At 44.7% G+C, this 25130-nt stretch overlaps 2 protein-coding genes across 5 annotated transcripts in view; both read left to right on the forward strand.

Moving 5' to 3' along the window:
• The first annotated feature begins 648 nt into the window (after positions 1-648).
• nid1a (nidogen 1a) lies at positions 649-20452 on the forward strand. Its single transcript, XM_012829905.3, has 20 exons — positions 649-994; positions 4812-5114; positions 5336-5562; positions 5943-6238; positions 6599-6739; positions 6876-7127; positions 7809-8009; positions 8283-8516; positions 8621-8758; positions 9478-9606; positions 9998-10141; positions 11823-11942; positions 13927-14154; positions 14565-14731; positions 16491-16617; positions 16802-16973; positions 17545-17702; positions 18032-18155; positions 18918-19030; positions 19800-20452. The coding sequence occupies exons 1-20, from the start codon at positions 791-793 to the stop codon at positions 19928-19930; spliced, it is 3609 nt and encodes a 1202-aa protein (XP_012685359.2). The 5' UTR covers positions 649-790; the 3' UTR covers positions 19931-20452.
• A 1613-nt stretch (positions 20453-22065) lies between these two features.
• lyst (lysosomal trafficking regulator) overlaps positions 22066-25130 on the forward strand; it is a 93847-nt gene continuing 90782 nt past the window's right edge. For 3 of the 4 annotated variants that reach the window (XM_031579328.2, XM_031579329.2, XM_031579330.2), the window contains exons 1-2: positions 22066-22172; positions 22988-23297. In XM_031579328.2, coding sequence (XP_031435188.1) covers positions 23217-23297 — 81 coding nt within the window. In that variant the 5' untranslated portion in view covers positions 22066-22172; positions 22988-23216. The remainder of the gene's footprint in view (positions 22173-22987; positions 23298-25130) is intronic. The other variant, XM_031579331.2, reaches the window with a different exon arrangement.

Raw genomic sequence — 25130 nt, forward strand, 5'->3', positions numbered from 1 at the left:
TGCTCACTTTGGCCCATTTCGGTGCACTGAGCCATGGTAGGGGGGAGACAACCAAGCCGTGGGTCAGAAGGCTAAGCGTTTCCCTTCAAAATCCAGTACTGACACGCAAGCAAGAATGCATATGTTATCGTGTGAATGGGTGACCATGAGAACGTGCGTAATCTGCTCGTCTTTTAAATCGCTCTATTAGTTTATTGTGAATAACACTACGCAGAGCGAATGCCGTTGAGTGCGCGAGACACATCTGGCACATCTGGTATATCCATTGGAGCATTGTGAAGTTGTACAGAGGAAGCCAATGTGGAACTCCTGTTTCCTGTCACAAAAAATAGCAGGTAGATGTCTTAGATATACCTACACAGTCTGAAGCGAGGGCTTGCTTTTACTTGACTCTGTCATCAATACTGAAGGCAGTCTAGTCTATTGACCGTATTTCGCCCTGCCGAGGTGCTTTCATACATATATATATAAACGATATATCTGACGACGATTTAGCCCTGTCCTTCGTTAAGACATTTATTGTTTCTAATAAAATAAATATTTCGGATTGGAATTACTCCACGGTGATCAATGCAAGAGAGGATTGTAGTTTGTGTTAGCATTTCTCCGCCCAGTCCAACTCCGCCCTCGCAGTTCTACACCCCTGACAACTTCGTCAAAGTTTTTTCTGCGCTTTACCATAGCCCTGCGCCGGGGCGACCAAAGTCGTGAAACGGGCTCCCTAGAAGTTACATTACCTGAGATTAATTAACATTATCTGGTATTGTAGTACACTTGCGTTGGTCTGAATATGGGTTGTCATGGGCAAATCTGGCTAACTTGGCTTACGCTGCTGGATCTCTTAATATCTGCTCTAAGTATTAGCCGGCTAGAGATGTTCCCTTACGGCCCCAGCGCAGGAGATGAATTGCTAGATTCAGGGAATGATCAGACGCGCGAATTTGTACTGGATCAACCACTGATGTTCTACGATGGAAAGTTCAACAAGATCTACGTAAGTTGGTGTTTTCCAAGATTGTTTTATTAATTGTGGTTTACCGTTCTTCACGGCATTGCAACACTTTCCCAGTGATATGCGGAAGACCAGAATGCTTTAGGGTGCATTTTGGGTGCGCAAACTAGATATTTCGCTGCGCTTAATTGCTCGCTGCCATCACTCTCGTGTTGCATTACATGTTTACTCATTGCGCAACAGCAACCTGTTTCAAACGTGCCACTCGGCGCTCCTTCTGTTCACCATCCTTGTCTCCTCTCTTGGCTTGTCTCCTTTCTTGTGTCTTCAGTGGGTGTCAGGAGACTTTTCCCTCTACAATATTGTTTCCTATGGAATATACATGTCGGGATGTCTTCATGAATTAGAGGGCCTTTGCATTTGAATCTTTAGGTTATCATTTGTACTGACCTCATGGTCAAAGTCCTGACAAAACAAAGATGTCTTAATGGGCCAAGGGTCTCCCTTAAGGTTCACTTCACTTTAAGAGTCTCTACATATCACAAAATTCACTTTGCCGGTCTATGGGTCTGCACAGCTACAGAGGATGTGCAGACACCCCCCTACACACACACACACACACACACACACACACACTCACATTCACACACTCACACACACACACACACACACACACACACACACACACACACACACACACACGCACACACGCACACACGCACTCACACACTCACACTTCACAGCACCTGAGCCACCTGTGGAATGACTTTCACAGCATGGCACTTTGTCTGTTCCCCTAATCAGAAACCCAGACGCCTGGTTTACCATGCAGCTAAACATGCTGTTAAGAGGAATTTGGTTCTTGCATGATCCTCTTCAATGTCTTATTTTCCTCAATCTCTCTCTCTCTCTCTCTCTCTCTCTCTCTATCTCTATCTCTCTCTCTCACACACACACACATACACATTCACACTCGCTTTTCTTTTCCACCTGGTTTATATTGTGATGTAATCAAAGTGGCGTACGGGATGGTGAGGCCCGTCCAGAGGTTTCAGGGGCCCCAGTGCAATTATGTGAAATGTTTCTGAAAGCGGACGGCCCCTCGCCTCCACAGAGTACAGTCTTTTAACTGGTATAAGAAAAGAATATCATGTGCTGTATTTGGTGGTATCACTAAAACTAAACACTCCTCGCTCCCTTCATCTCCAGACAAATGTGTTTTTGTCTGTGCAGTGACATGTAAACATGTTATTGTTATATATGTTATATGTTAAATCTTATTTATGTCTAGTTGGCCTTGTGCTTGTCAGCTCTAGACATTGCAGTTTGCTTAATGGATTTAACATGGGAGAAGTGGCCTTGACAGTATATTTAGTGTTATTACTAGACATTGCGCTAAACAAACAAATGGCATTACAGTGATTTTTCCCCAAAATAGAAATGCTTTATCCTTCATCTTATTGTGTTCCTGATAACATACAGAGAAAGTCTAACTGTTTCTGCATTTCCTATGATTTTCCTGTATTTCCTATTAAGATGAACTTGGTTGTTATTCTTTGTGGTCAGAAGCGTATCAACACATTATTCATATGCCATCACGCGCACCAGCTGTGTGAATTCAACTATGTAATTAGTAAAGTGGTTTGTGTGTGTGCGTGTGTGTGGTTGTTGAATGAATAAATGAACATTTCAGCATTTCAACATTTTTTGTTCATCTACCCCAACATAAGCCAGTAATGAAAAATCATTGCTTAATTGCATTTGTGCAAAGTATTGCGCTAGTGTGAACATTTTCAGTGTGAGGACCTATTTAGTACTAGCTGTTATACATCTAGTACTGATACTGCTTCATTTTCATAATGTTTTCAGTGTCTTCGAGCAAACCACTCTGAAATTGAATTTGAGCCATTTAATGTTACCCCTAGAATGCCCTGCAACATATTTGAGGTGTGAGAAAGGAGCACTTCTAATAGTACCAATTATGCACACGCTTGGCATGTTGGAAATGAGGGCACCACCTCGGGGCGCGCAACTGTCAGACTGCCACAAACACCATTTACATTTAGTCATTTAGCAGACGCTTTTATCCAAAGCGACTTACAGGGATGTATACACATTTTACACTGATGGCACACTGCACATCAGGAACAATTAGGGGTTCAGTGTCTTGCTCAAGGACGCTTCGACAGGGAATCGAACTAGCAACCTTCTGATTACTAACCGACTTCTCTACCTCCTGTACCACTGTCGCCCACATTCAATCACAGTTTTTAATCAGAATATTTAATTCGACTGTGTTTCTAACAAACTGTATGCAGCCAGAGAGGCTCTGCGTCCACAGGCAAAGCTCAGCTGAGCTGATTCATCACTGCACATATTTTGTCACTGAATTGTGCCAGGGGGAATACGCCTGAACCTGTAAAATCAACACCTGTCAGACTGTCTGTGGCCTGCGGGGCAACATTTATGCTTTTGGACGAGACATGAAAGATGGAGAAGCATGAACAAAGTAAAGCAGTTGAATTGTAAAGGAAGAGTTTATTCGCCAAGTCCATTAAGATACCCCTATGAGTATTCTGTTTAAAGCTGTTCTCTACCTCTGCTGAATGTTATGTCCCTCTCATGGACAACCCTTTGAAGGGAGAATACAAGACAGAGGACTCTTCTTTCATTCAGCTATTCACAGGAAGTGGCCCGGATGATGTGTCTATATTTCACCAATCTACAGGAGAAACAGGAAGCTCCGGCCAGGAATAGAACTGTTTTTGCTTTTGCCAGGAAAAAACTGTCGGGGAAGGGCATTACCTCATGCATCTCGTTTGATTGTCTCTGTCCATCTCACATGTAGACATGGCCGTGCCTCTTAACCTGTCTAGCATTGCGTCCTATTTACAAGTTTGTTCAATTCAATTCAATTTTATTTATATAGCGCTGTGAAGGACCGGACAGTCACCCCACGTTCTTTTAGGGATGTGGCGACTGGAATTGGTGGTGTAGGGGAAATACAGTGCAGGAGATGGTCGTTTGATATAAAAAATATATATATTTATTTACAGGGGGGGGACTGTCAACCCCAACACAGTGCACACAACATAAACACATGTAAATCAAACAGATAACAGATACCGGCCGTACTCACCCGGCCCCAAACTAGGCCCAGGCACTCAGCCCGAAGCTAAGTACATAGCTAGCCGTACCAACCAAACCAAACAAAACAAAACAAGCACACAAAAACAGGCACAATACACAATACACAAGACACAATGACACAGCACAAAGACACCGTGTCCACACAACTAGACACAAAAACACCTTCACCTACATCAGGGAAGTATTTTTATCTCGATACCTCTCTTTGTCCATGCTCTCATGCCTCTTACAAACAGTCTCTCCTTCTCTACACATGAGGCAACCTTTAAATAGGGCACAGCCACTTGGGCTTAATTATATCCAACATTTGGATCAGGTGAGCCAGGACCCAACCTATAGGGGGGGAGGAGTCCAAGAGTCTTAAAGGGCACCATCCCCTTTTGCCACGGTGAGGAGGGGGAGAATTCACCTTCTCACAAGCGCAAAAACAATTACATTGTCTCAAGGCACTTTACAGAGCCCAGGGCCTGAGTAGTTCAGAAATGTCAGAATCATCAATAAACATATTTGACAAAAAAAGGTCAGAATCAGTTAATACTGCGCAGTACCACACGCCGTATTTGCAGATATACTTTGAAAAAGAAGCCCTCAACTCAACTTGTGACAACTGCACCTTTAGTGATGTGTACCTAGTCCTACATAATATTTGGCCTTAGCCTGATATTTTCCTAAACAACTCTGACAAATTGCATTACATGACCCCTTTCAGGTGAACACCAATGGATTCATCGCCACAAGCAAGCCAGCGAAAGAGGCCGAGTACCTGGGCAAGATGCCAGCCAGTTTTGGCATGATCTTAGCCCTGCAGGGAGACCTGGACACCAGCGACGGGGTGGGCAAGGTGTTCTTCCGCCAGGACTTGAGCCCGTCCACGCTGCAGCAAGCGGGAGACCACGTAAGCAGGGCTTTCCCCGAGGACGACGAGGTGACCCCGACGCACTCGCTCATCATCACATGGGTGGATGTGGCAGCACGGGTGCCCGAGACTCGAGGAGATGGTCCACAGAGTAGGGTGAGGTGTATTTCATGAAAGGCTTATGAATGCATGATGATGCCTAACGATGAAAGCCTTATGAATGCATGATGATGATGATGCTAAACGATGAAAGCCTTATGAAAGCATGATGATGATGATGCCTAACAATGAAAGCTTTATGAATGCATGATGATGATGATGCTTAACGATGAAAGCCTTATGAATGCATGATGATTTCTCCCCTCCCCAATATGTAGAGGAACACTTTCCAGCTCGTGATTGCATCGGTGGAGTCCGCCTCCTACGCCATCCTGCTGTTCCCAAGAGATGGCCTGCAGTACGTCTCCACCCTCTCGGAGGGCAGGAGCTCAGTGATGCATGCCGGCTTCAGTAAGGGGAAGACGAGATCTTCATTCTGGCCGAAACAAGGGCCATATTATCGTGCCACTGAGGACGACGAGGCCTCTGTACAGGCACTTCCAGAGTGAGTGTGGAAGACATTGTTATTGCCAAGAATGGAGCTGATATTTTTAGCACTCGAAGCCAGACAGTATACACAGGAAGATTATGGGCCGTGACACCTTTTTAGAGAGTGCTGGGGGATTTCTATGGAGCTTCAGCTTATTTCAATACTTTCATCAGCAAAAAGACAGTTTTCTTTATAATAATAATAATAATAATAATAATAATAAATTATATATAATAATATATATATATATAAATATATAATGTAATATTGTCAATAGTCAATTGACAATGAACTGTAGAAAACCACCGTCTCAGTTAACCAAACTTTCATTTCCCTAAACTGCTCTTGGCTGCTTTTTTGTCCAAACTTTGAATGTTGTCCTTTGCCCCCAACAGGAAGACCAACTCTGGGAAGCGCGGCGTGTGGGTGTACGAGATCGGAACGCACCCCTACTTCACACGCGTGGCACCAGGGGAAGTGACCGACCTGCCACCAGAGGACACGGCAGACTCCGTCTCCATCCTCACCAGGCACCAGCAGCAGGCGGTGGAGTATCCCACGTACAACCCCGTCGCGGTGGAGGAGGAGCAGGTCGATCTCTACCAAGGCCCCGGCCGCCCCCTGCCCGTCCACCCTGTCCAGTACCAACCCCAGCAGCAGACAGAAGACCTCTCCGATATTCAGGTCAATGGTGAGTTCTGATGAACAACTCATCACTGTTAATTACTCTCTATGCTTTGGCAGGCTTTTCTAAAGTGGTGTGTAGACTCTCCGGCGATGAGTGTTAAACAGGAAGGAATGGAGACGCACGCTCAAAAACAGAAAACCATATTAAAGGGACCCTGTTTTTCTAAGTGTGGAGCTCTGATGAATGAATACACATACACACATTAATATAGATTAATATTGAACTGATTGATTTAGTCTCTTGACAATGAATGACATGAAACATGATATGAAACACAAAGAGACTAACTGAGTTCATATCTGAGGGCTTCATCCTCAACACGTTGTGACCTAAGAATTCCTCTGTCTTGTGAATGTCTGGTAGTGTTTCCCTACAACTCGGACACGTGTGACAGCAACAGACAGAAGTGTTCGCCCTTTGCTGACTGCAGGGACTACGCCAGCGGCTACTGCTGCCATTGCAGGCCCGGCTACTACGGCAACGGCAAGCAGTGCGTGTCTGAAGGTTGGTCAAACTCAAACGTCAATCTGACCTCAATTCGACCAGTTACGTAATACTGCAAAGTGCTCAAAGTAAGCTTTGGGTGTGTGTGGTGTTCAGTACATGTATTGTTTGTTATGTATCCCTTCTTCGCTGACAGGAAAACCTCAGCGGATGAATGGGAAACTGCACGGCAGGGTGAACGTGGGCAGCTCGCCCTATCCCGTGGAATTTGCCAGCAACGACCTGCACTCGTACGTGGTGTCCAATGACGGACGGGCCTACGTGGCCGTCAGTGCCATCCCCCTGAGTGTGGGCATCTCCCTACAGCCTCTCGCAGGCATCGGAGGCGTGATTGGCTGGGCCTTTGCCCTGGAACAGCCAGGCTACATCAACGGCTTCAGCATTGTCGGTAAGACAGGAAATACTTAGTGTGTAGGGCTTTGTGGAGGGCACTAAAGGCACTGCCCAAATGGGACTGTCGGTAGACGTTTGGTGCCACCCTAGACAATACAAACGTCTGCCGACGGGACAATGGCTCCGACAATGACTTCAGCATCGTTGGTAAGCCAGGGAATACTTCCTGTAGGGGATAAATGGATAGCAGTAGTTATTACAACACATGGACAAGACATAGGTCACAGATGTTGAAGGTTACACCAATACCTCTGCAAGCAATTACACTGCTAATAAATCTCTGTAATTCGGATGCAATGCATGTGCATTATGAGTTTAAAATTACACTCATGCGCAGAGATCAGTTAGTGAGAGGCATCTGGAAACTAGCGAAGGAGATGTGAAATAAATGTATGTCGAAAACATCATAAGCAGCCCAGTGGTAGAAAGAGCAAGCCTTTGAAAATGGTGTCTGTTGCTGTGCTCATACCTATGTTCTTGCTCAAATCTACTAAAGAACCTAATATGACAAACATAACATTCACTGAATAAACAATTTTCCTCCTAAAAAGAAAACGATTTTTTGTGTTTTATGACACATTCATGTGGACACGAGGAGATGAATTGAGCTTCTGGTGAGGGTTTAGATCAGAGCAAATCTGGAAGTTTTTTTCTGAGCTCTCCCGTTTGCACTCAGGTGGAGAGTTCACACGTAAGGCCGAGGTCACGTTCCTGGATGGCGGCGAGAAGTTGACCATCACTCAGGAGTTCAAAGGCATTGACCAGCATGACCATCTGGTGGTTGACACCCAGCTTGAGGGCAGAGTTCCCGAGTTGCCACAGGGGGCAACCGTACAGATCGACCCTTACTCAGAGATCTACCAGTACTCCAACAACAGTAAGGGACACTCTGGTTTGTCAAATGCTGAGGCAAATTTGCCAAAGTAGCGTTTTACAAGAAAGCAGAACTGCTGAGGAAACCTGCCCAGAAAAGATATCCCTTGCTTATATATGATTCTGTTCCCATTTGAACTTCTATACAGTAGAAGACCTTTTTAGCTTGTTGTGCTATACATCAATATCAATCTGATTGCACTTTTATTTAAAAGAAGTGAATTAATATATAGGCTGAAATGTAGTCTTAAGTATCCGCTGTTTTATGGGTTGTCAGTTGTAACATCCTCCTCCACGCGTGAGTACGTGGTCAGCTTGGAGGATGGTACCACGCAGACCAGGAAATACCAGTGGAGGGAGACCATCACCTACCAGAGCTGCGCCCATGCCGAGGCCTCCAGGAAGGTGCCCCAAACCCAGATGCTGAGAGTGGAACAGGTGTTTGTCATGTACGACACCCAACATCAGTTGATGCGGTACGCCATGAGCAACAAGATCGGGGACATGAACGGTGAGCTCCACGAATGATTTTACGATCATGATGTGTCTACAGCTGCTGTTTTGCGGATGACTTTTTACTGACTAGGCTGTGGCTTTTTTTTAATCCACCGTCAGGTGGAGGCGGTGAAGAGAATGCCTGCTTCACCGGAAGACATGGATGTGACACGAACGCCATGTGCCACGCTGGAGAGGGAACCCAGTTCACATGCGAGTGCTCTACAGGCTTCACCGGGGATGGGCGCATCTGTTATGGTACCGTCTCAGACTATTTTCACCTTATGGGTGATCATGTTTTGTATTAATAACATTATGGCTTTTTATGGGCTGAAAGCAGGGTGTGTTTTTGGTGTCTAATGTCACCACAAGGCCAGTGTGTTGTAGAACTTTGAAGATTATAATCTGCCTCCGTTTCCCTCACCCCTTTAAATGATGAAATCTCTCTCCTTTGGTGACCCACATGTAGTTTTCTCAGGGAAGATTCCTAGTTATCGCCTTCTTTCCTTCCTTCCTGGGGAACTTCACTCACTTCAAACATTATGCTTTGGTTACACTCATTGTAAACAGGGTACTGTTCAAGGACCCTTCATTTAACAGGGAACTGTGGACCAAACATTTAAGGATTTAATGTGCCTGCCATTTCCTCCTGTGTGTCCTGCACACTTAAAGCCCTTTGCTAGTTCGCTCCAGGGTTTTTCCAACTGTTTCCAAGTGGGAGGAGAGAAGAAAAAAAAGGATGTTGGACATGGGGCAGATTCTATCTTAAAAACATCTGTAATTACTAAACCTGATGGTATCCCCTCTTGTGATTCCTGGGAATGGCCTCGTGTAGGAAGTCGGATTTTTACAGATAACCGCCACAGTGCACTTTACTTGGAAAGAGCAGATACCGAGGGATGCTCCTGAATGATCACTGTCAGAGGAAGTTTTGGAGATTTGAGAGGCTGTTTACACAACTCTATTCTTTCCTCCAGACATTGATGAATGCAGAGAAACCCAACAGGTCTGCAGCACTCATGCCGTCTGTAACAACCAGCCCGGAACTTTCCGCTGTGAATGTGTTGATGGCTACCAGTTTGCCAGTGATGGGCAGACCTGTGTTGGTATGTGTTCAAATTATACTAGTTAGAGTGTGTGTGTGCCTGTGTGTGTGTGTGTGTGTGTGTGTGTGTGTGTGTGTGTGTGTGTGTGTGTGTGTGTGTGTGTGTGTGAAAGTGAGAGAGAGAAGGAGAGAGAGACCACATACATGTATACAAAATGCAAATTAAATTATCGTAAATCGTAAATGATTTCATGTGACATATTTGGATGTAAAATGTCATCTTTGCAAAAAGCTCACCCACACTATGCTTCTGTTCCACATCAGACAAAGCACCGTAAGTTCCTGCCTTAATTAGCATCAGGATGTAGCCCATTTCAGCTCTTTGCCCAAAACGTCCCACCAGTAAGGCCACATAGTATGATGAGCTGATGGTGTTTGCTTGATTGTGCCAGAGGGGGACCGCCCAGTGGACCACTGCCAGGCCGGCACCCATGACTGTGACATCCCGGAGAGGGCACGCTGCAGTTACACCGGGCGCTCGGCCCACGTCTGCTCCTGTCTGCCGGGCTACGTGGGTGACGGCCGCTCCTGTCAGGGTAGGGTGGCAAAGAGAGCACACACATCCCAACCCCCCCCCCACGCACACACACACAAGTGCTGGAGAAAGTGATGTGAAGTTTGTACCGGAGTCAGTCCGCACACTGTCGTGCACTTATAAAATAGAAAGTATAGGAACTCTTTATTTGGATGGTCTGCCTACAGAGACTTTACAGATGGTTTGGTGAAATTCAAGTTTAGTCTTTCTAATTGTTCACTGAATGTCACCTTAACCAAACCCAATCGCAAACCCTAATATAACTACATGAATTGTAGTTAACAGAGTTTCAACAGACAGTTTGTTTATAATCTGAGCATCTGTGGATAGTTTATAGGGGACCATCCAAATAAAGCGTGATTTATGAGCAACGTAACATTTTGGCTAGCGGCCTTCTTCAGACTTCACCCTCCAGAGAGCCCTAGTTTTTCATGTTGTATAAAATAGTCTGTAACGTGTGTGTTAGTTTCAGTACCACTTCGGTTGGAGAGATAAGCTATATGGTGTTTTCAACTTTGAAGATGCAATAGGCAGCATTGCCTTCAAGGACAAATATAGTAGACAGGTTTCTTCATCCCAGATATTCGCTTACATTTTCAGGCACAGTGAAAGCGTCTTTCATTTCCACACAAGCGGTAGTCAGTTGGAAACACAAACACACATGACAAACTTCACATGGCATGGAGAACAGATGAATGCACACACACACACACACACACACACACACACACACACACGAAACACACATAAGAATGCACAAACAAACACAAAAAACAAATGTTGTTTTTCACATGTTTTCCTTGAAGAGAATAATTGCTAGTGTGCCATTTATGTACTTTGAAAGCTCTGTCAGGCCTCTACTCCTCACTCTCATGCTCAGCCATGACAGCGTCTGGCTGTCAGGAATACAGCAATGAAATGTGTGAGTCGGATCATGAAACAGTGTAGCCCCCAGACAGGAATGCGTGTAGATGGTGGAGCTCGCTGTGGAGAAGGCAGAGATGATTCACAGATGTGATTTTCCTGCTCTCTCTCTATCTCTCTCTCTCACACACACACTCTCTCTCTCTGTCTCTCTCATGCACACACACACACACACACACACACACACACACACACACACACACACACACACACACACATACTCTCTCTCTCACTCACTCACTCACTCTTTCGCTCTCTCTCTCTTACACACACACACTGTCTCTCTCTCTCACTCACTCACTCACTCACTCACTCTTTCTCTCTCTCTCTCTCTTACACACCCACACTGTCTCTCTCTCTCACACACACACACACACACACTCTCTCCTTCTCTCTCTCTCTCTCACTCACTCACACACACACCCCTTTCTCTCTCTCTCTCTCTCTCTCTCTCTCTCTCTCTCACTCTCTCTCTGGCCTTGTATGGCCTCCTGCTTATGGTCAGACACCAGCTGCAGGAGGAACAGTAAGGAGCCCCAGGAGCTCCATTCACTCATCCACATATGGCCTGAACAAGACCTACACATTCAAACAGGCCTACAGAAGCTCCTGGCAACATATAGGCTACATAGAGACATTACGTTGTCAAGATAATAGCTGACTACTGTAACGTTTTCTCTCTCTCCCCCCCCCCCCTCTCTCTGTCTTTCTTTCTTGTTCTCTCCCCTCCCCCCTCTCTCTTTCTCTCTATATCATAGATATTGATGAATGCCAGCCAGGCAGGTGCCACCCGGATGCCCAGTGTTTCAATACGGATGGATCCTTCTCCTGCCAATGTAGACCGGGTTTCTACGGTGACGGCTTCTACTGTTCCTCCGGTACAGTAGTCTGAATATCTTACTAGCGCACATCACCATCATGTTAAACTCTGCTTCCACTCCTTACAACAGGAATATATTTACCCATTACAAATAGTTTGTTTCTGTATCATTCTATTTGAATAGGCAGGATAATGGGTCAAAACAGTACTATGAAATTGTCCGCTAGTGAGGAAGCAAGCTACCATGTGTCACGTATTGGTAATGTGCTGGTACCGTTTATTTTCAGTGTGCCTTTGTTTATTTTCCTGTTAGATTAATTTGAGCCAAAAAAAATTCATTCAGGCCATTTCTGGATTGCAGTTCTTAGCTAAACGCTGCTCGGTGCCAGCTGGAACATGTCTTTGTGTCCAGGAATGTTGGATCACAAGGAGGGAATTTATACGTCCTAGGTGACAGTGTGGTTTGCATGCCTCTTCCATTACAAATATTGTTTTATTGCAGCGCTGCTTTGTCCACAGTCGCAGGTGGTCTCTAGCCCTGACCCCAAGTAGGACTCGCAGGATTATATAACATCAACTCAACAACATATTTATCACTGGGACAGCATGAGCCTATAACCTCTCCCCTGCGTTCTTGTTCCACAACCCCGATAAAGTGAAGGGGTGGATTAGGATCATTACTTAGTAAAGTACTCCCTGTTAACCTGACCCCTCTTGGGTCGGGGGATTGTGTACGGGTGTTTGGCAACTAGTGGAGGTTACTGCACTCTAACCAATCTGACACTGAGCCAGTACAGACATTCCTTTAAAGGCTGTATTCATCATCATCTTACAGACATTCCTTTAAAGGCTGTATTCATCATCATCTTACAACAAGTCAGTAACTGGAGGCTTTTAAGCAATATGAATCCCCAATTCGCTTTATTTTCAAGCCATCAGCATCAACAATACCACCTGTGTATGTTGAAATATTTCTGAATTAATGGTTGTTGCTTGCTAGTTTATACGTGCTAGTCACTTGCATTCATACATTAGAATCACCGTGTGCTGCTGAAAAGAATTCTCTTTGCATGAAGTGAGTTCACTCAAGTAATTCATGACCATATGCATATTTGTCTTACACTCCAGTTTTAGACTTACAACTTGATGTCGCTCTTACAGTGTTAGAAATGGCTTTCTTCAGCTTCACTCTTGCCGTTTACGCATGAGATAACTAGCCATGTAGGAATCCTTCCAGTGTGGCTTTAGAGGTCACCGTTGTCTTCTTGTCCCGGGCGTTGTGGCTGACACCATAACATCTCAGCCCCTCCTGTAGCCCTTACACAGTCTGCTGGCACATACCCGGCCAGGGTGGCATTGGTTTGGCTTGTGGTTGTGATGTTCCAGAGTGGGAAGGCTGAAGTGTATGTGTGTGTGTGTGTGTGTGTGTGTGTGTGTGTGTGTATGTGTGTGTGTATGTGTGTGTGTGTGTGTGTGTGTGTGTGTGTGTGTTCAGGTTTGTGTTGTGCTCTAATGATTTGGCTGCGGTGTCTCTCCCCGAGGAGGCAGTGAAATGGGATGGGGTGGAGGAGGAGGGGGGGCTTTGGTTAGCACATACTCCAGATGTATTCCCTGTGGGTCTGTCTTACACATAGAACACACCACCAGCAGTTGATTATCTCGGCCGAGGTGAGGTGGAGAAATCACAGCAGTTTGGTTCAGATCATAAAAACTACGCAGACTTTCACAGAATGCTGAAGAACTTTCCAGATCATGAGTTTTTTTTTGGCTTACCCCCACCCCCCCACCCCTCTTCCTGTGAAATGCCCCTTATCTGTTCTCCATGCCATGTGAAGTTTGTCATGTATGTGTGTTTGTGTTTGCATTCTTATGTGTGTCTCGTGTGTGTATGTGTGTGTGTGTGTGTGCATTCATCTGTTCTCCATGCCATGTGAAGTTTGTCATGTGTGTTTGTGCTAGTGTTTGTGTTTTTTTTCTTATGTCTGTTTTGTGTGTGTGTGTGTGTGTGTGTGTGTGTGTGTGTGTGTGTGTGTGTCCCTCAGAGCGAGAGAAGACCCGCTGCGAGACTCACAGGGAAAGTGCCCTCGGCGCCACTGAGCAAGGCCCGCGAGGCCCTCGCCCCCTTCCGGGGCAGTACGTGCCCTCCTGCGATGTGGAGGGCAACTACGAGTCCATGCAGTGTCACGGCAGCATCGGCCAGTGTTGGTGCGTGGACTCCAACGGCCTGGAAATCTCTGGCACCCGCACCGGTCCTGGAAGTGCTCCAACCTGTAAGGGAATTACTACACTCACACTACACTGCTCTGTTTCTCTTTTGTGGCCTGCAGGCTAAACTGCTGATGATAATTATGATTATTCATTAAAGGTGTAGTCCGGTATTCTAAACCAAAACAAATTCAAATTCAGTGAATTACTCCTCATAGGCCTCTAGCTGTCCGTTCTATGTGTGCGCTCAAAACAACTCTGGTGTTTGTACACAATCCTGCACAGAGCCAGACACTATTCCAGCCCATCAAGATGTTGCTTCAGGAGCACAGATGGGAAGGCTGTAATTTGATTTGCTGTTGAGCTCAAGTATTAGCAACCTTTTGCCACAATCGCAGACTGTGCCTTGAAATTATACTGAATATTGTGCTTGATTTACCATCACATGCTTATAGTTGTCCCCTGACTTGTGCAGGCGATGGAGGGACTGGACCCCCGGTGAGGCCCACCCCCAGGCCGGACGTCTATCCTCTTCCTGCCGGCACCAACCTGCTGTTCACCCAGAGCGGAAGGATCGAGTACGTCCCCCTGGAGGGCTACAGCATGAAGAAGAGCGAGGCGAAGACAGCGCTACACCTCCCAGTAAGCACATAGGGCCAGGGCTGGTGCATCTTGGGTAAACCAGAGAGAACTGGCCCTCTGTCAACTGGCAGAGACACTTCCCATATGTTAGTAGATTGGTTTGTGGCAGTAGTTTGTGATTGGCTATAAACTTGATCCAGTCAGTACAGTTGCCGTTCAAGCACACATGACGTCTGAATACTTCTGAAGTAACCTTTTATTTTTGCAGTCTGAGAATAGAGCCGGTCTTGCAAGCGCAAACCTCTTGCTGTCTCTCCTGTCTACTAGCTGGGCATTATCAGAGTAGTACCCTCACATCCCAGTTCAGTGCTCCTGAGCTTGCACAGATCACCACAGCTCAGGCCGTCTGAGGTCTTTTAAACTAAACACTGATCTCCGTGTTAAGAGGCCCTAATGCCATAGAGCTTCTGCCTTTGTTTGACTCCTCAGACGTGAGATATGTAAAGCATGTAAACTAACCAACAAAAGATCACAGATTGTCTCAACCGCGGTGGGACATTTAGTCATGACTTTCCTCTTGTGGCTTTTTTGTGAGGGCCTCAAGCTGTTTCTTCATCCAGTATGTGCGCTGAAGCTGTGGTGTTCTGCTGGGAATGAATGAGACACAACCAGGGATGTCGGGTTTGTACGTTGCTCAACAATGTGTTTTCTCGAACAGTATTTCATCTGGAGGAAATACTTGGAAACGAGTGCTTCTCTAGACGTTGTTTACTCCCGCAGTCCGAGCCGTTGCATTGTAGCTCGGGAGGCTGACCTTTGGAAAAGAGAAATATTTGACCACGAGTGATCTGGGAGAAGATGTCCTCGACTGAACTGTTTGAACAGGATAGTTGTGACAGGAATGAGGTTATTGCACTGTAGTGTGGGAGTCAGTTGGTCGGGATAACACTGCTGGAATGTACAGAAGGGGCTGATTGGAGTGGATACTAATACCTTCATACACGTTGAGCTTTCCATGCTGGGGGGAGGAGGATCTCAACATCTGGAGTCACATAGTGAATGTAAGCTGGGGAATAGGCAGTGCTTGGCAGTGTTGTCTCTTCTATGTTAAAAATGTTAAACTGCAATACCTGATTTCAGTTTTTAGATCCCATTTAATTTTACTGAGGTTTACCCATTTGATTCTGAACATTTAACCGTGGGCCGACTGTTAATACATTGAAGGCGTTTAATTTATATGGAAGAGTTTTTCGCTTTCATGCCTCAGCCTTGATTCAGAAAGAAAACTGGATTTTCTGGCATGTTCCTCATCTGATTGTTTCACCAGTGTAAGGCCATGGCTTCCCTTTCCCAAGCACAGGAGAGAGCAACTCAGTCATCCAGCTTATGGTTTCTCATATCCTCTACTGGCCTGGTCCTCATTACGGCCACATGTCGACATTTACACTAATAGTTAACATAAGTTTGACCTGACTGAGATGAGAAAACAAGCTCAATCTTTTCAACAGAGCGCTCTGTGTTATTGATGCCTGAGGACGATCTGAGAGTTTCACGCTTGGTGCTGTGTTTGTGGTTTCGCCTTTGTTTACCTAGGGTTCGAGACGTGAACAGAGCAGCGATCAGCATGCGAAACCTCCAAATCTCCAGGGGGACGGCTAAATTGTTATCCCAGAAACTTCACAGTTTTCTTTTCACGTGTAGGAGAAAGTGGTGGTTGGGGTGGCATACCACCGAAATCCATATCTCCATGGGATGGCTCAATGGTTACCACAGAAACCTGAACAAACTTCACAGTTTTTTTTTTCTCTCCCACTTGTAGGAGAAGGTGGTGGTCGGGGTGGCATATGACTGTATGGAGAAGATGGTGTACTGGACGGATATCACCACCCCCACCATCAGCAAGGCCAGCGTGCAGGGGGGAGACGCCATCCCTGTTATTACAACAGGTGGGTGATGTATCAAATACCATCGTTTCATACAGAAAACTCTCTTCTTGTTTGATTCTAACTTGCTGTTGCTGTAAAGCAAGGACAAAATGTGCCTCAGGGAAAAACAAGAGGCAAAAATATATATTTTTTTGTTTTGTTGTTGTTGTTGTTAACAAATGTTTGTTTGTTGTTTACTGGCTAGATCTGGGGAGCCCTGAGGGCATTGCCATAGACCACATGTCTCGGACCATGTTCTGGACGGACTCCATGAAAGACCGTATCGAGGTGGCCTCGCTGGACGGAACCCAACGCCGCGTGCTCATCGACACAGACCTGGTTAACCCCCGAGCCATCATCGTTGATCCTGTGAAGGGGTACGTGTGTCGTCCAGCGTCTCCCTGTTTCAGACCATGTTGGAGGATTTACCGCACAGGGGGGGTTGTTGGCCTGTAATAAAACAATGAGTTATTCAGAGAAGGGTGGAACGGTCAGCAAGTGCTTTCACAACACATATCATCCCGCAGATCGTAGTGTAAACACTGCTCTGCACACTTGTGAGCTAAAGCCAAAGTTGTACTGCAGATGACTCAAGATATTGCATGGAAAAATGTTGATGTTGGAAAATTTGAAACAATGTTGGACAGCACTCCAAAGGGCATAAAATGCCTGGATGCTGTTAAAAGTCTGACTTACACAGTGGTGAGCTAAACTCTCTTGCGCAATCGTATAATCGTTAAAAATACACATATCGGTCTCTTGGGTTGGGGACAACTGGATCTTTGGGTTAAAACAGACCTCTTACCCATACTCATACCCAGATCATCTTCTTACCTAACAAGTCCCTTTTCCTAGATACATATGATTAAGGTCTATCAAATGACTATTCTAAATGATAAATGTGCCTCTGTGATGCCAAGTACTAAACTTTTGTCTCGTGTCTATCAGATTCCTCTACTGGTGTGACTGGAACAGGGAGGCCCCTAAGATCGAGGCTGCTCACATGGATGGCACCAACCGAAGGCTCCTGGCCAGCGAAGGCCTGAGCCTGCCCAATGGCTTGACCTATGACCCGCAGACCTCCCTCCTCTGCTGGGCAGATGCCGGTGAGCTCCTCTCTCGCTCTCGCTCTCTCTTTCACTCTCTCTCTCTCTCTCTCTCTGTGGGGCACTGCATAAAGGCACCCCCGGGAGACAGTGAAACACCATGTCAAAATCACAGCTGTTAGGCCTCTTAGGAAAGACAAACACAAACCAAGCTAAGGTCACCGCTTCGGACCAGAAGCCTTCCCATCATGAACTCATAGAATAGAATACTCTTGAGCTCGTAAAAAATCTCACAAAGGGTGAAGCGTTTCATTTAATTCAGTTTTACCATGAACAGATTGAAGTATGCAAGCAGAGTAATGAGGTGACTTTGTGTGTTTTGGGCACAGGGACCCACAAGGTGGAGTGCATGGACCCGACACAGAATGATCGCAGAAGCGTGACAGAGGCCATTCAGTACCCCTTTGGCCTCACAGCGTATGGGAAGAACCTCTACTACACCGACTGGACAAGGTGAGCTGCCAAAGGTTTCTCGAACTTCAACGACTTTGGGCAACAGAAAGACAAGAAAAAACAAAAAAGGCGTTCCTCTCTCCTGATTTACAGATGCCGCTTTCAAAAGTGCTACAGCTTGATCTGCTGCGCCCAGCATGCAACATGCAGAGTCGGGATCTGTTGAGGTGTCAGTTTATGGGCGGAAAAGAGAGGGGTCAAAGTTCAAATGACTTGGCGTCAGACATCAACGGCCCTCTGTTCGACTCAAGCCTTGATGTTTCTGAGTGCGGGGGCAGGCGTGCGAGGACTCCCGTGTGCTTTCTCAGAGTAGTTCAGCGCTGGGCTTGTTTGCCATCCAGAACAGAGAGGGGGAGGTCAAGGAGCCTGCTCAAGCGATAAATGCTGGCAGCTGCTTGCAATTTCTCAGCTGTTTGGTTGTCTGTGAAGGGCAGGTACTGGGCCTCCCTCTCTCTTTTTCTCTTTCTCTCCCTCTCACTTTCTCTCTCTCTCTCTCTCTCTCTGTCCCCCGAGATCTGCCTGGGTTGTGGGGTTTTTGGAAGGTGTTGGGTTGTCATGCTCAGTAGGTCTGGAGCCAAAGCAAATGTGTTTGGAATGAATCTCGACATACCCTGCAACCTCCTTGATCCTCTTGTGTTCATCACAAATGTCTTGCTTCTTCCGTTTAACATCTTGAATGTGATCGATGTGGTGTATTTATGTCTGAAGCTGTATCAAAATTGCGAAACCAAAGTTTACATTCTGTTTGTGTGTTTGTGACAGGAATGCTGTAATCGCAGTGGATCGCCAAACAGGAAGGGAAGTCGAGGAGTTCCATCCCCAGAAAAAGTCTCGACTATACGGGATCACAGCTGCCTATGCCCAGTGCCCCTCTGGTAAAATACCTGTGTTTCCTGACCCTATTTATCTTACATGAGATGGCCTTCGTTCTAGAGCTCACTGGCTCTGTGGCGGGTAACATTCCCACAGTTGATGTAGTCCTGACACGGTATGCAAATACAGCACATGTTTGTGTAAAATGGCCACAAGACTGATGGTAATGGAAATCCCTCTCCTCTCACGCCGTGACTTTACTCTGAAGACCCAGTTCTTAGAATTCTCTCAAGCCTCTCTGTGAGGGGCTGCGGTTGGGTGAAGTAAGTCTGGTGTACGTCGTATCCCAAGTGACTTCCAGCAGTCAGTCAAACACTGCACACTGCACTGCACACAAGCACTCTAACATTGGTGTGCCCACACAGGAGTCCATTTCTGGCCCATGTTTTTTTGTGCCGGGGATAGTTTTTACTTACTTAATGTTGAAGGGACAGTGGTTACAGACCCTGTCCTCACAGAATCTGGTCTAGTGGCAGGACATGGTCAGGGAATAGCAAGGACAAGACTTTTCCTGGCCATTTGTGTTTGGGCCTCACTTTTAAAATCAGCCAAGTGAAATGCTTTGCCTAAGTGAATGACTCAGATGATCCCATGACATCACATGATTTCTGAAAATAACTCCCAAGTTTTAAAAGCAATTTTTTTGTGGAACATCATGCTATTGAAAAAAGAGCATATATGGCCTGGGTATTAAGTTCAAAAGGATATACTTTTTTCTTTGTCTCGATGGCATAACCATCAAGTTAACTTATATTGTTGCTCTTTCACCAGGACAAAATTACTGCTCAGTCAACAATGGAGGTTGCACACACTTGTGTTTGGCGACACCTGGTGGCCGCTCGTGCAAGTGTCCGGACAATGCCGTAGGAGTGAGCTGTGTAGAAAGTGAAGGGAGGTACTGAAGTCGAAAGGAGGAAGAGAAAAGACCAGTGGAAATACACTCAGCAGCACACCTATTACCATCCATCATCTGAAGCTCAGATAGTTACCACTGTACATGGTGTCTCAGTTTCTCAACAAGCCACTGAATCATGCGCTCAAACTGCTGTGTGTCCAAATTTATTTTATATAGCCTGTCACAATGTTTCTTGTTTTCAAACAGTGGTTATGTTTATTTCTAAATCATATGAATATTTCACTGATAATATTTGTACATAAGCCCATATCCTAAATATATTATTGTTATATGGTGCTGTTACATGGAAGTTTAGAGGAATAAGAGAAATGACAACTGTGAAGGTTAGCCTACTTCATTGGCTCTGTGACCCTTTAAACACAGACCCATATCATCCTATGGGGCAACACTGAATTAAAGAACCATTTTGTACTGATGTTCATTGAAGCAATAATCTTTTTAAACAGCTGCATTTAGAGAGATGTTCACCTTGTACAGCTGTGCAATAAAGGTTTTTGGCTATTTTCTAGAAAGGATTCATTGTTTGTTTGTGTTTTGACCAGATAGATGCATAATGCCTGTAATGACAATCTGAACTCCCTCTAGTCAAAGTCAAAGTCAAAGTGTTTTATTTGTCACATGCAGCAAATAGCTTAGCATCATCAGAGCAGTGCAATTCTTGTGACCTGGCAGGCAACATCTACGCAGTAGAAGGGCATAAAGTCTAAAGTATCCTGTGCTGACATGTGATATACCTGTACACTGGCTTCACCAGTGGATGGTTAACAACACTAAAATGGTTAACAGCAGCTCAGCCTCTTCAGTTAGTTAGTGTCAGGATTACTGCTCTGCTACCACGTACTCAGTCATTTGGACAATAGGGCTCATGTTATGGTGACCTAAAAAAGGAGATTGAACTGGGATAATAGTGTGTGAAGATCTGACATGTGTTCACTGCAATTGTTTTACATTAGTTAGGGCCAGGAAAAGGTAAACACGTGCTGCCCTGAAACAGAGAAATTAACTTTTAAAATGATGCGTCCAGAATTACACAGCTTTTATGATGTTCTGAAGGGACTCAATCATTTTAGTCACACTGGCCTGTTCCGCGGTCATATTTCAACTGCAATATACATTTTAACCACTTGATGTCACTGTTTACACGTGTATTGCATGAGACGTCTCGTGTCAGCTGGGCAGAGGCTAGAAGAGTGTTCTAATTTGACATTTAGGTCTGCATAAATGTGTAGGCTAGATCACAAACATGCATATAAGATGGACTAACGTGTATTTAACAGTATGTATATAACAGTATTTTTCACAATGTCAAGTTGTTAACTCTATTGCAGACTAATTCTATGAAACGTACATGTAAATCAACATGTTTATCCCTCTGCAGTCCAGACCACAATGAATTGCCCTCGGATAACAAACATATGATTTATATAGATTATGGTCCAAATTGGCAGCTATAGTTAAAGAAAATTACCTTGGCCTGCCCTTCTCTGTTGGTCTGGCTGTTGGCACGACTGGATTTACATGAAAGGGGTGCTTGACTGACAGCTTTTAATAATGCATGGATTTCATCAAAAAGCCATGACGAAATGGAACAGTTTGTCCAGACTTCCCTTAAACAAGCTAGGTGCGAGACGCCAAACAATGGCTCACACAGCTGGCCTCGTCTAGAAGTGACACATTACACTTCTGACAAATATTTGTTTAAGTTCAAATATAGCAGGCTCTATCTTTTTACCAGATTAAAACAACAGTAATGAATGGGTATGCATGCTACGATGCGCAAAAGCATCTCAATAATGTGTCCTTTACCAAGAACAGCCTTAATAATACATTTCACAAGAGTGGAGTTCGCGACAGCAAAATTCGGAGATGTTATTACTTTGCCTTCATCTTTAAATTCTTTGCAATTCTGAGATCGATGATGAATGAAATGTAGCAGTAAACGACCCTGGGCTGTAAATCCACTAGCGAAAACCATTCGGTGAAATGGGCGTCTGTTGTTAACCAGACAAAACTCCACCTACAGAGGGGGACACGATTGACGTCATCTGAGTGATTGGTGACCGTGACCGTTCTTTCATGAAATTGCATTGATTGACTGGGAGCTTGTCTATTTTCAACCAATGGAAACGCTAAACATCTTTGTGGGCGTTCACTACAGCAATTTGTGTATTTCGCTTGTCATGTTCACGAGTAGATGGCTTGCATGTATTTGACCGATACAACAGAAGGTATGTTCTATCTAAACTCAGAATGAATTGAAAGGACGACTGAAAGTTAGGCTCAGCTACGATAATTTAATTTAGGACTGGGAAATTTGAAGTGTCTCTGTTGTTATGATAATCAACTGTAGCTGGTTTGGTTATACTGCGATGCGGGACACCGCAAATATTGCAGCTGAGCGAGAGGCGTGAGCCAATACGATTAATATTCTTGCACTAACGGTCAAATATTTTCTTTTGTGTATTTTGGTCATATGAGATGAAGAAACACCCTATGCAGACTCATAAAACCTACTCTAATTACTTGCTCCTTAAACTGAGACTGTTTGGTACTGCAGTACCACCGGGTTGTCTTGTTATCATAGCAAAGAAGGCGCTAGCCAGCTAGCTTGACAGACAACTCAGCTAGCTAACGTCAAATAACCTGAACATCCGAGTTACGGTGAGCCAACACTGGCATAGCTAGCTAGCGAAAGAGCTCACGTTAGCATACATGCTACCTGTTCATTTTGGAGTAACGCATTCATTAAATATGAAATTATCACGAAAAATGCATTTTGCTGTTATTTTTCAGCATTTTATATGTCATATGTTACAAGTCGTGAACTTTGCATTGGCTTTCGGCTAGCCAGCTAACTACACATCCAACATTACATTATTTAGCGTACTAGCTAGCTGAGTTGACTGTACAAAAAAACGTATACAGGCATCACGTCAGCTTGCTAGCAACATGAACATGTTCAAGACGCTTCCCCTCTCTTACTTTGGAACTAAAGTTAATGGATATGTCTGACTTGTCCGCACTGTTTCTATTCCCCCGACAGATACGGAACACTTGGAATTTGGACTAACGTTAAGTCTAATGCCCCTGGTGCATTCCTCCAGCATCAGCAATGGGCTGCGTGACCACTGGGATATGATTTCGAGGATTGCATCTATATTCTGCATAATTTTCGGCAGCTGCACCAGTACATCCTGAACAATCCTGACCGTAGATGAGGAGTGAACTGTTGCCTTCGGTTTCCTCCCCTGGTGTCTGGAGTTTTGTCAGCAATGGCCAGCCCACACCTGGCTAATCTCGCCGTTGCGTGGGAAAAGTATATGGACTGCCGCTCACAAGGAGCTGATCTACAGGTAAGCTGTGGAAGCACAGATATTTTCATACGCAGAGTTTGAGGTGACGGTTCAGTATCACCGCCTGGCCCAAGCAAACGTGGGCATGTTATGGTGCTGAACTTGGGGAGAGTGAAGTCCCTATTGGTGATGCTTATTTCTTATGCTTATATCTGCAGTTTTACTGTATGGGAGAGGTTTTGCTTTGTTTCTGAATACTTGTAACACACAGGCAATTTCAATAGTCATTTTTATTTCACTTGGAAAAATAACCCGCCAGGTTAATTTCAGGTCATTGTGTTGGTATGATGCCAGACACCAGAAACTAAAATTGTCGTTACTGAAGTAGTTTGTTGATCTATGTTAGTTTACCACATACTTGAGACTTCCCCTGTGAAAGCCACTGAAACGGTTTGTGGACTTGAAATTTTAGAGATGGCTGTGGCTATTTCAGTTCTCTTTTGGCTTGAGACAGTTTATGATTCCTCCTCATTGGCTTCATTCATTTCCATTGGTCTCATGAATATACTGTTAGCCCGGTTGAGCCATAAATCCATTCTCAGGCATGTCAGAGGGATCAAATGTGCTCGGGCCACCAGGTCCGCTCTGCCCCTGTTAGTTTTGCAATGCAACTTTCGCAGGACCAATGGTCCTCGGAAGTTTTGGCTTGTGTTACCCAGCAGGACTGTTACTTTGGAGCAACTGTCAGAAATGTGTCACAGCAAAAAGAGAGAAAGACTACATATGGAATTTGGAATTGCGTTAATGAAATTGGCCACATTACAGTGGTTTTAACTTCTTAAAGTGCAATATCCTTATTTGCAGTGATCTGTGGTATCCATACACTCAATGGCCAAAACAACAGAGACCTAATTTGAAGCATCTGCTTATTTATGATTACACACTTGGCACTGTTAAAGTAGTTTCTTTTGGTTTTCAGGGCTGTGGTCAGTTATGATATGATGAATGATAACTCTGGTAGTCTGCTTCCCAGAGATATTTTTGTCTCTGTCTCTGACCTTTTCACCTTCCTGTTCTCCCAAAATACAGAATCACCTTGATGAAAATAATACACGCTTGCTTTTGTCTAACACACCTTTTTAAAAGGTTTTATTCCCTCCAGTTTTAATAGCCTATTAATAGCATAAAACACTTGGCTGGACTAGCGCAGAAATACATTGTCTAGGCAGTGGAAGACAGTAGTAGTCTACAGATTAGGAATAGGCTAATTGTAGGCTACTTATCTTTACCAATATGTTTTTGTAAACTATAATATTGATCATGTTTGACCGCGTATAGCAAGTCACAATGAGCCAGCAACTATTTCACTCATTTTATGGAGTGACTAATATGTAGGCGATGTGTATTGATGGCCAGAATGTATATGTTGTGTTCAACCTGGATTCATCCTAGCGTGATAGAATGATGAGAACAGGAGAAACCGCTGCTCGTTTCCCACTGTGGATCTTAAAATACGGCACAAATGACCCACTCTTGTGCTTTGGGCCACTATACTTAACATCCATCAAATATGGTCCATGGAGAAATGTTTGGATAGAGTAAAGAAAAAAGGGCTGGACATTTTCTTTTCCTCCCGTGTCATATTTAGACTCAAGACATGGATAGACTAGCCTGTATCCAGCATGTTTGCAGAGCAGCATAATGCCTGTTAAAACCATGAACTTAAGACCTCTGTTTTGAGACCAAACTACAGAAACCAAATGTCTTGACACTTATGTTAGATTAAAGTTGATATCTTAATGCCAGCCAGGCCGACGTCAATAAGCATTTCAGAATTAACAGTTTACATAATTTGTGATTTTTACCATAGAAATAAAAAAATTCTGACAGTGT

The sequence above is a fragment of the Clupea harengus genome, chromosome 13 (genome assembly GCF_900700415.2).
Source record: "Clupea harengus chromosome 13, Ch_v2.0.2, whole genome shotgun sequence".
NCBI classification, from domain to species: Eukaryota; Metazoa; Chordata; class Actinopteri; order Clupeiformes; family Clupeidae; genus Clupea; species Clupea harengus.

Excerpts from the sequence above, each read along its gene's own strand:
- nid1a (XM_012829905.3), top strand. The coding sequence starts at position 791 with ATGGGTTGTCATGGGCAAATCTGGCTAACTTGGCTTACGCTGCTGGAT. Across the intron at positions 8,010-8,282 it reads CTACCAGTACTCCAACAACA|TTGTAACATCCTCCTCCACG; the intron begins GTAAGGGACACT and ends ATGGGTTGTCAG. Across the intron at positions 16,974-17,544 it reads ATCGTTGATCCTGTGAAGGG|ATTCCTCTACTGGTGTGACT; the intron begins GTACGTGTGTCG and ends CGTGTCTATCAG.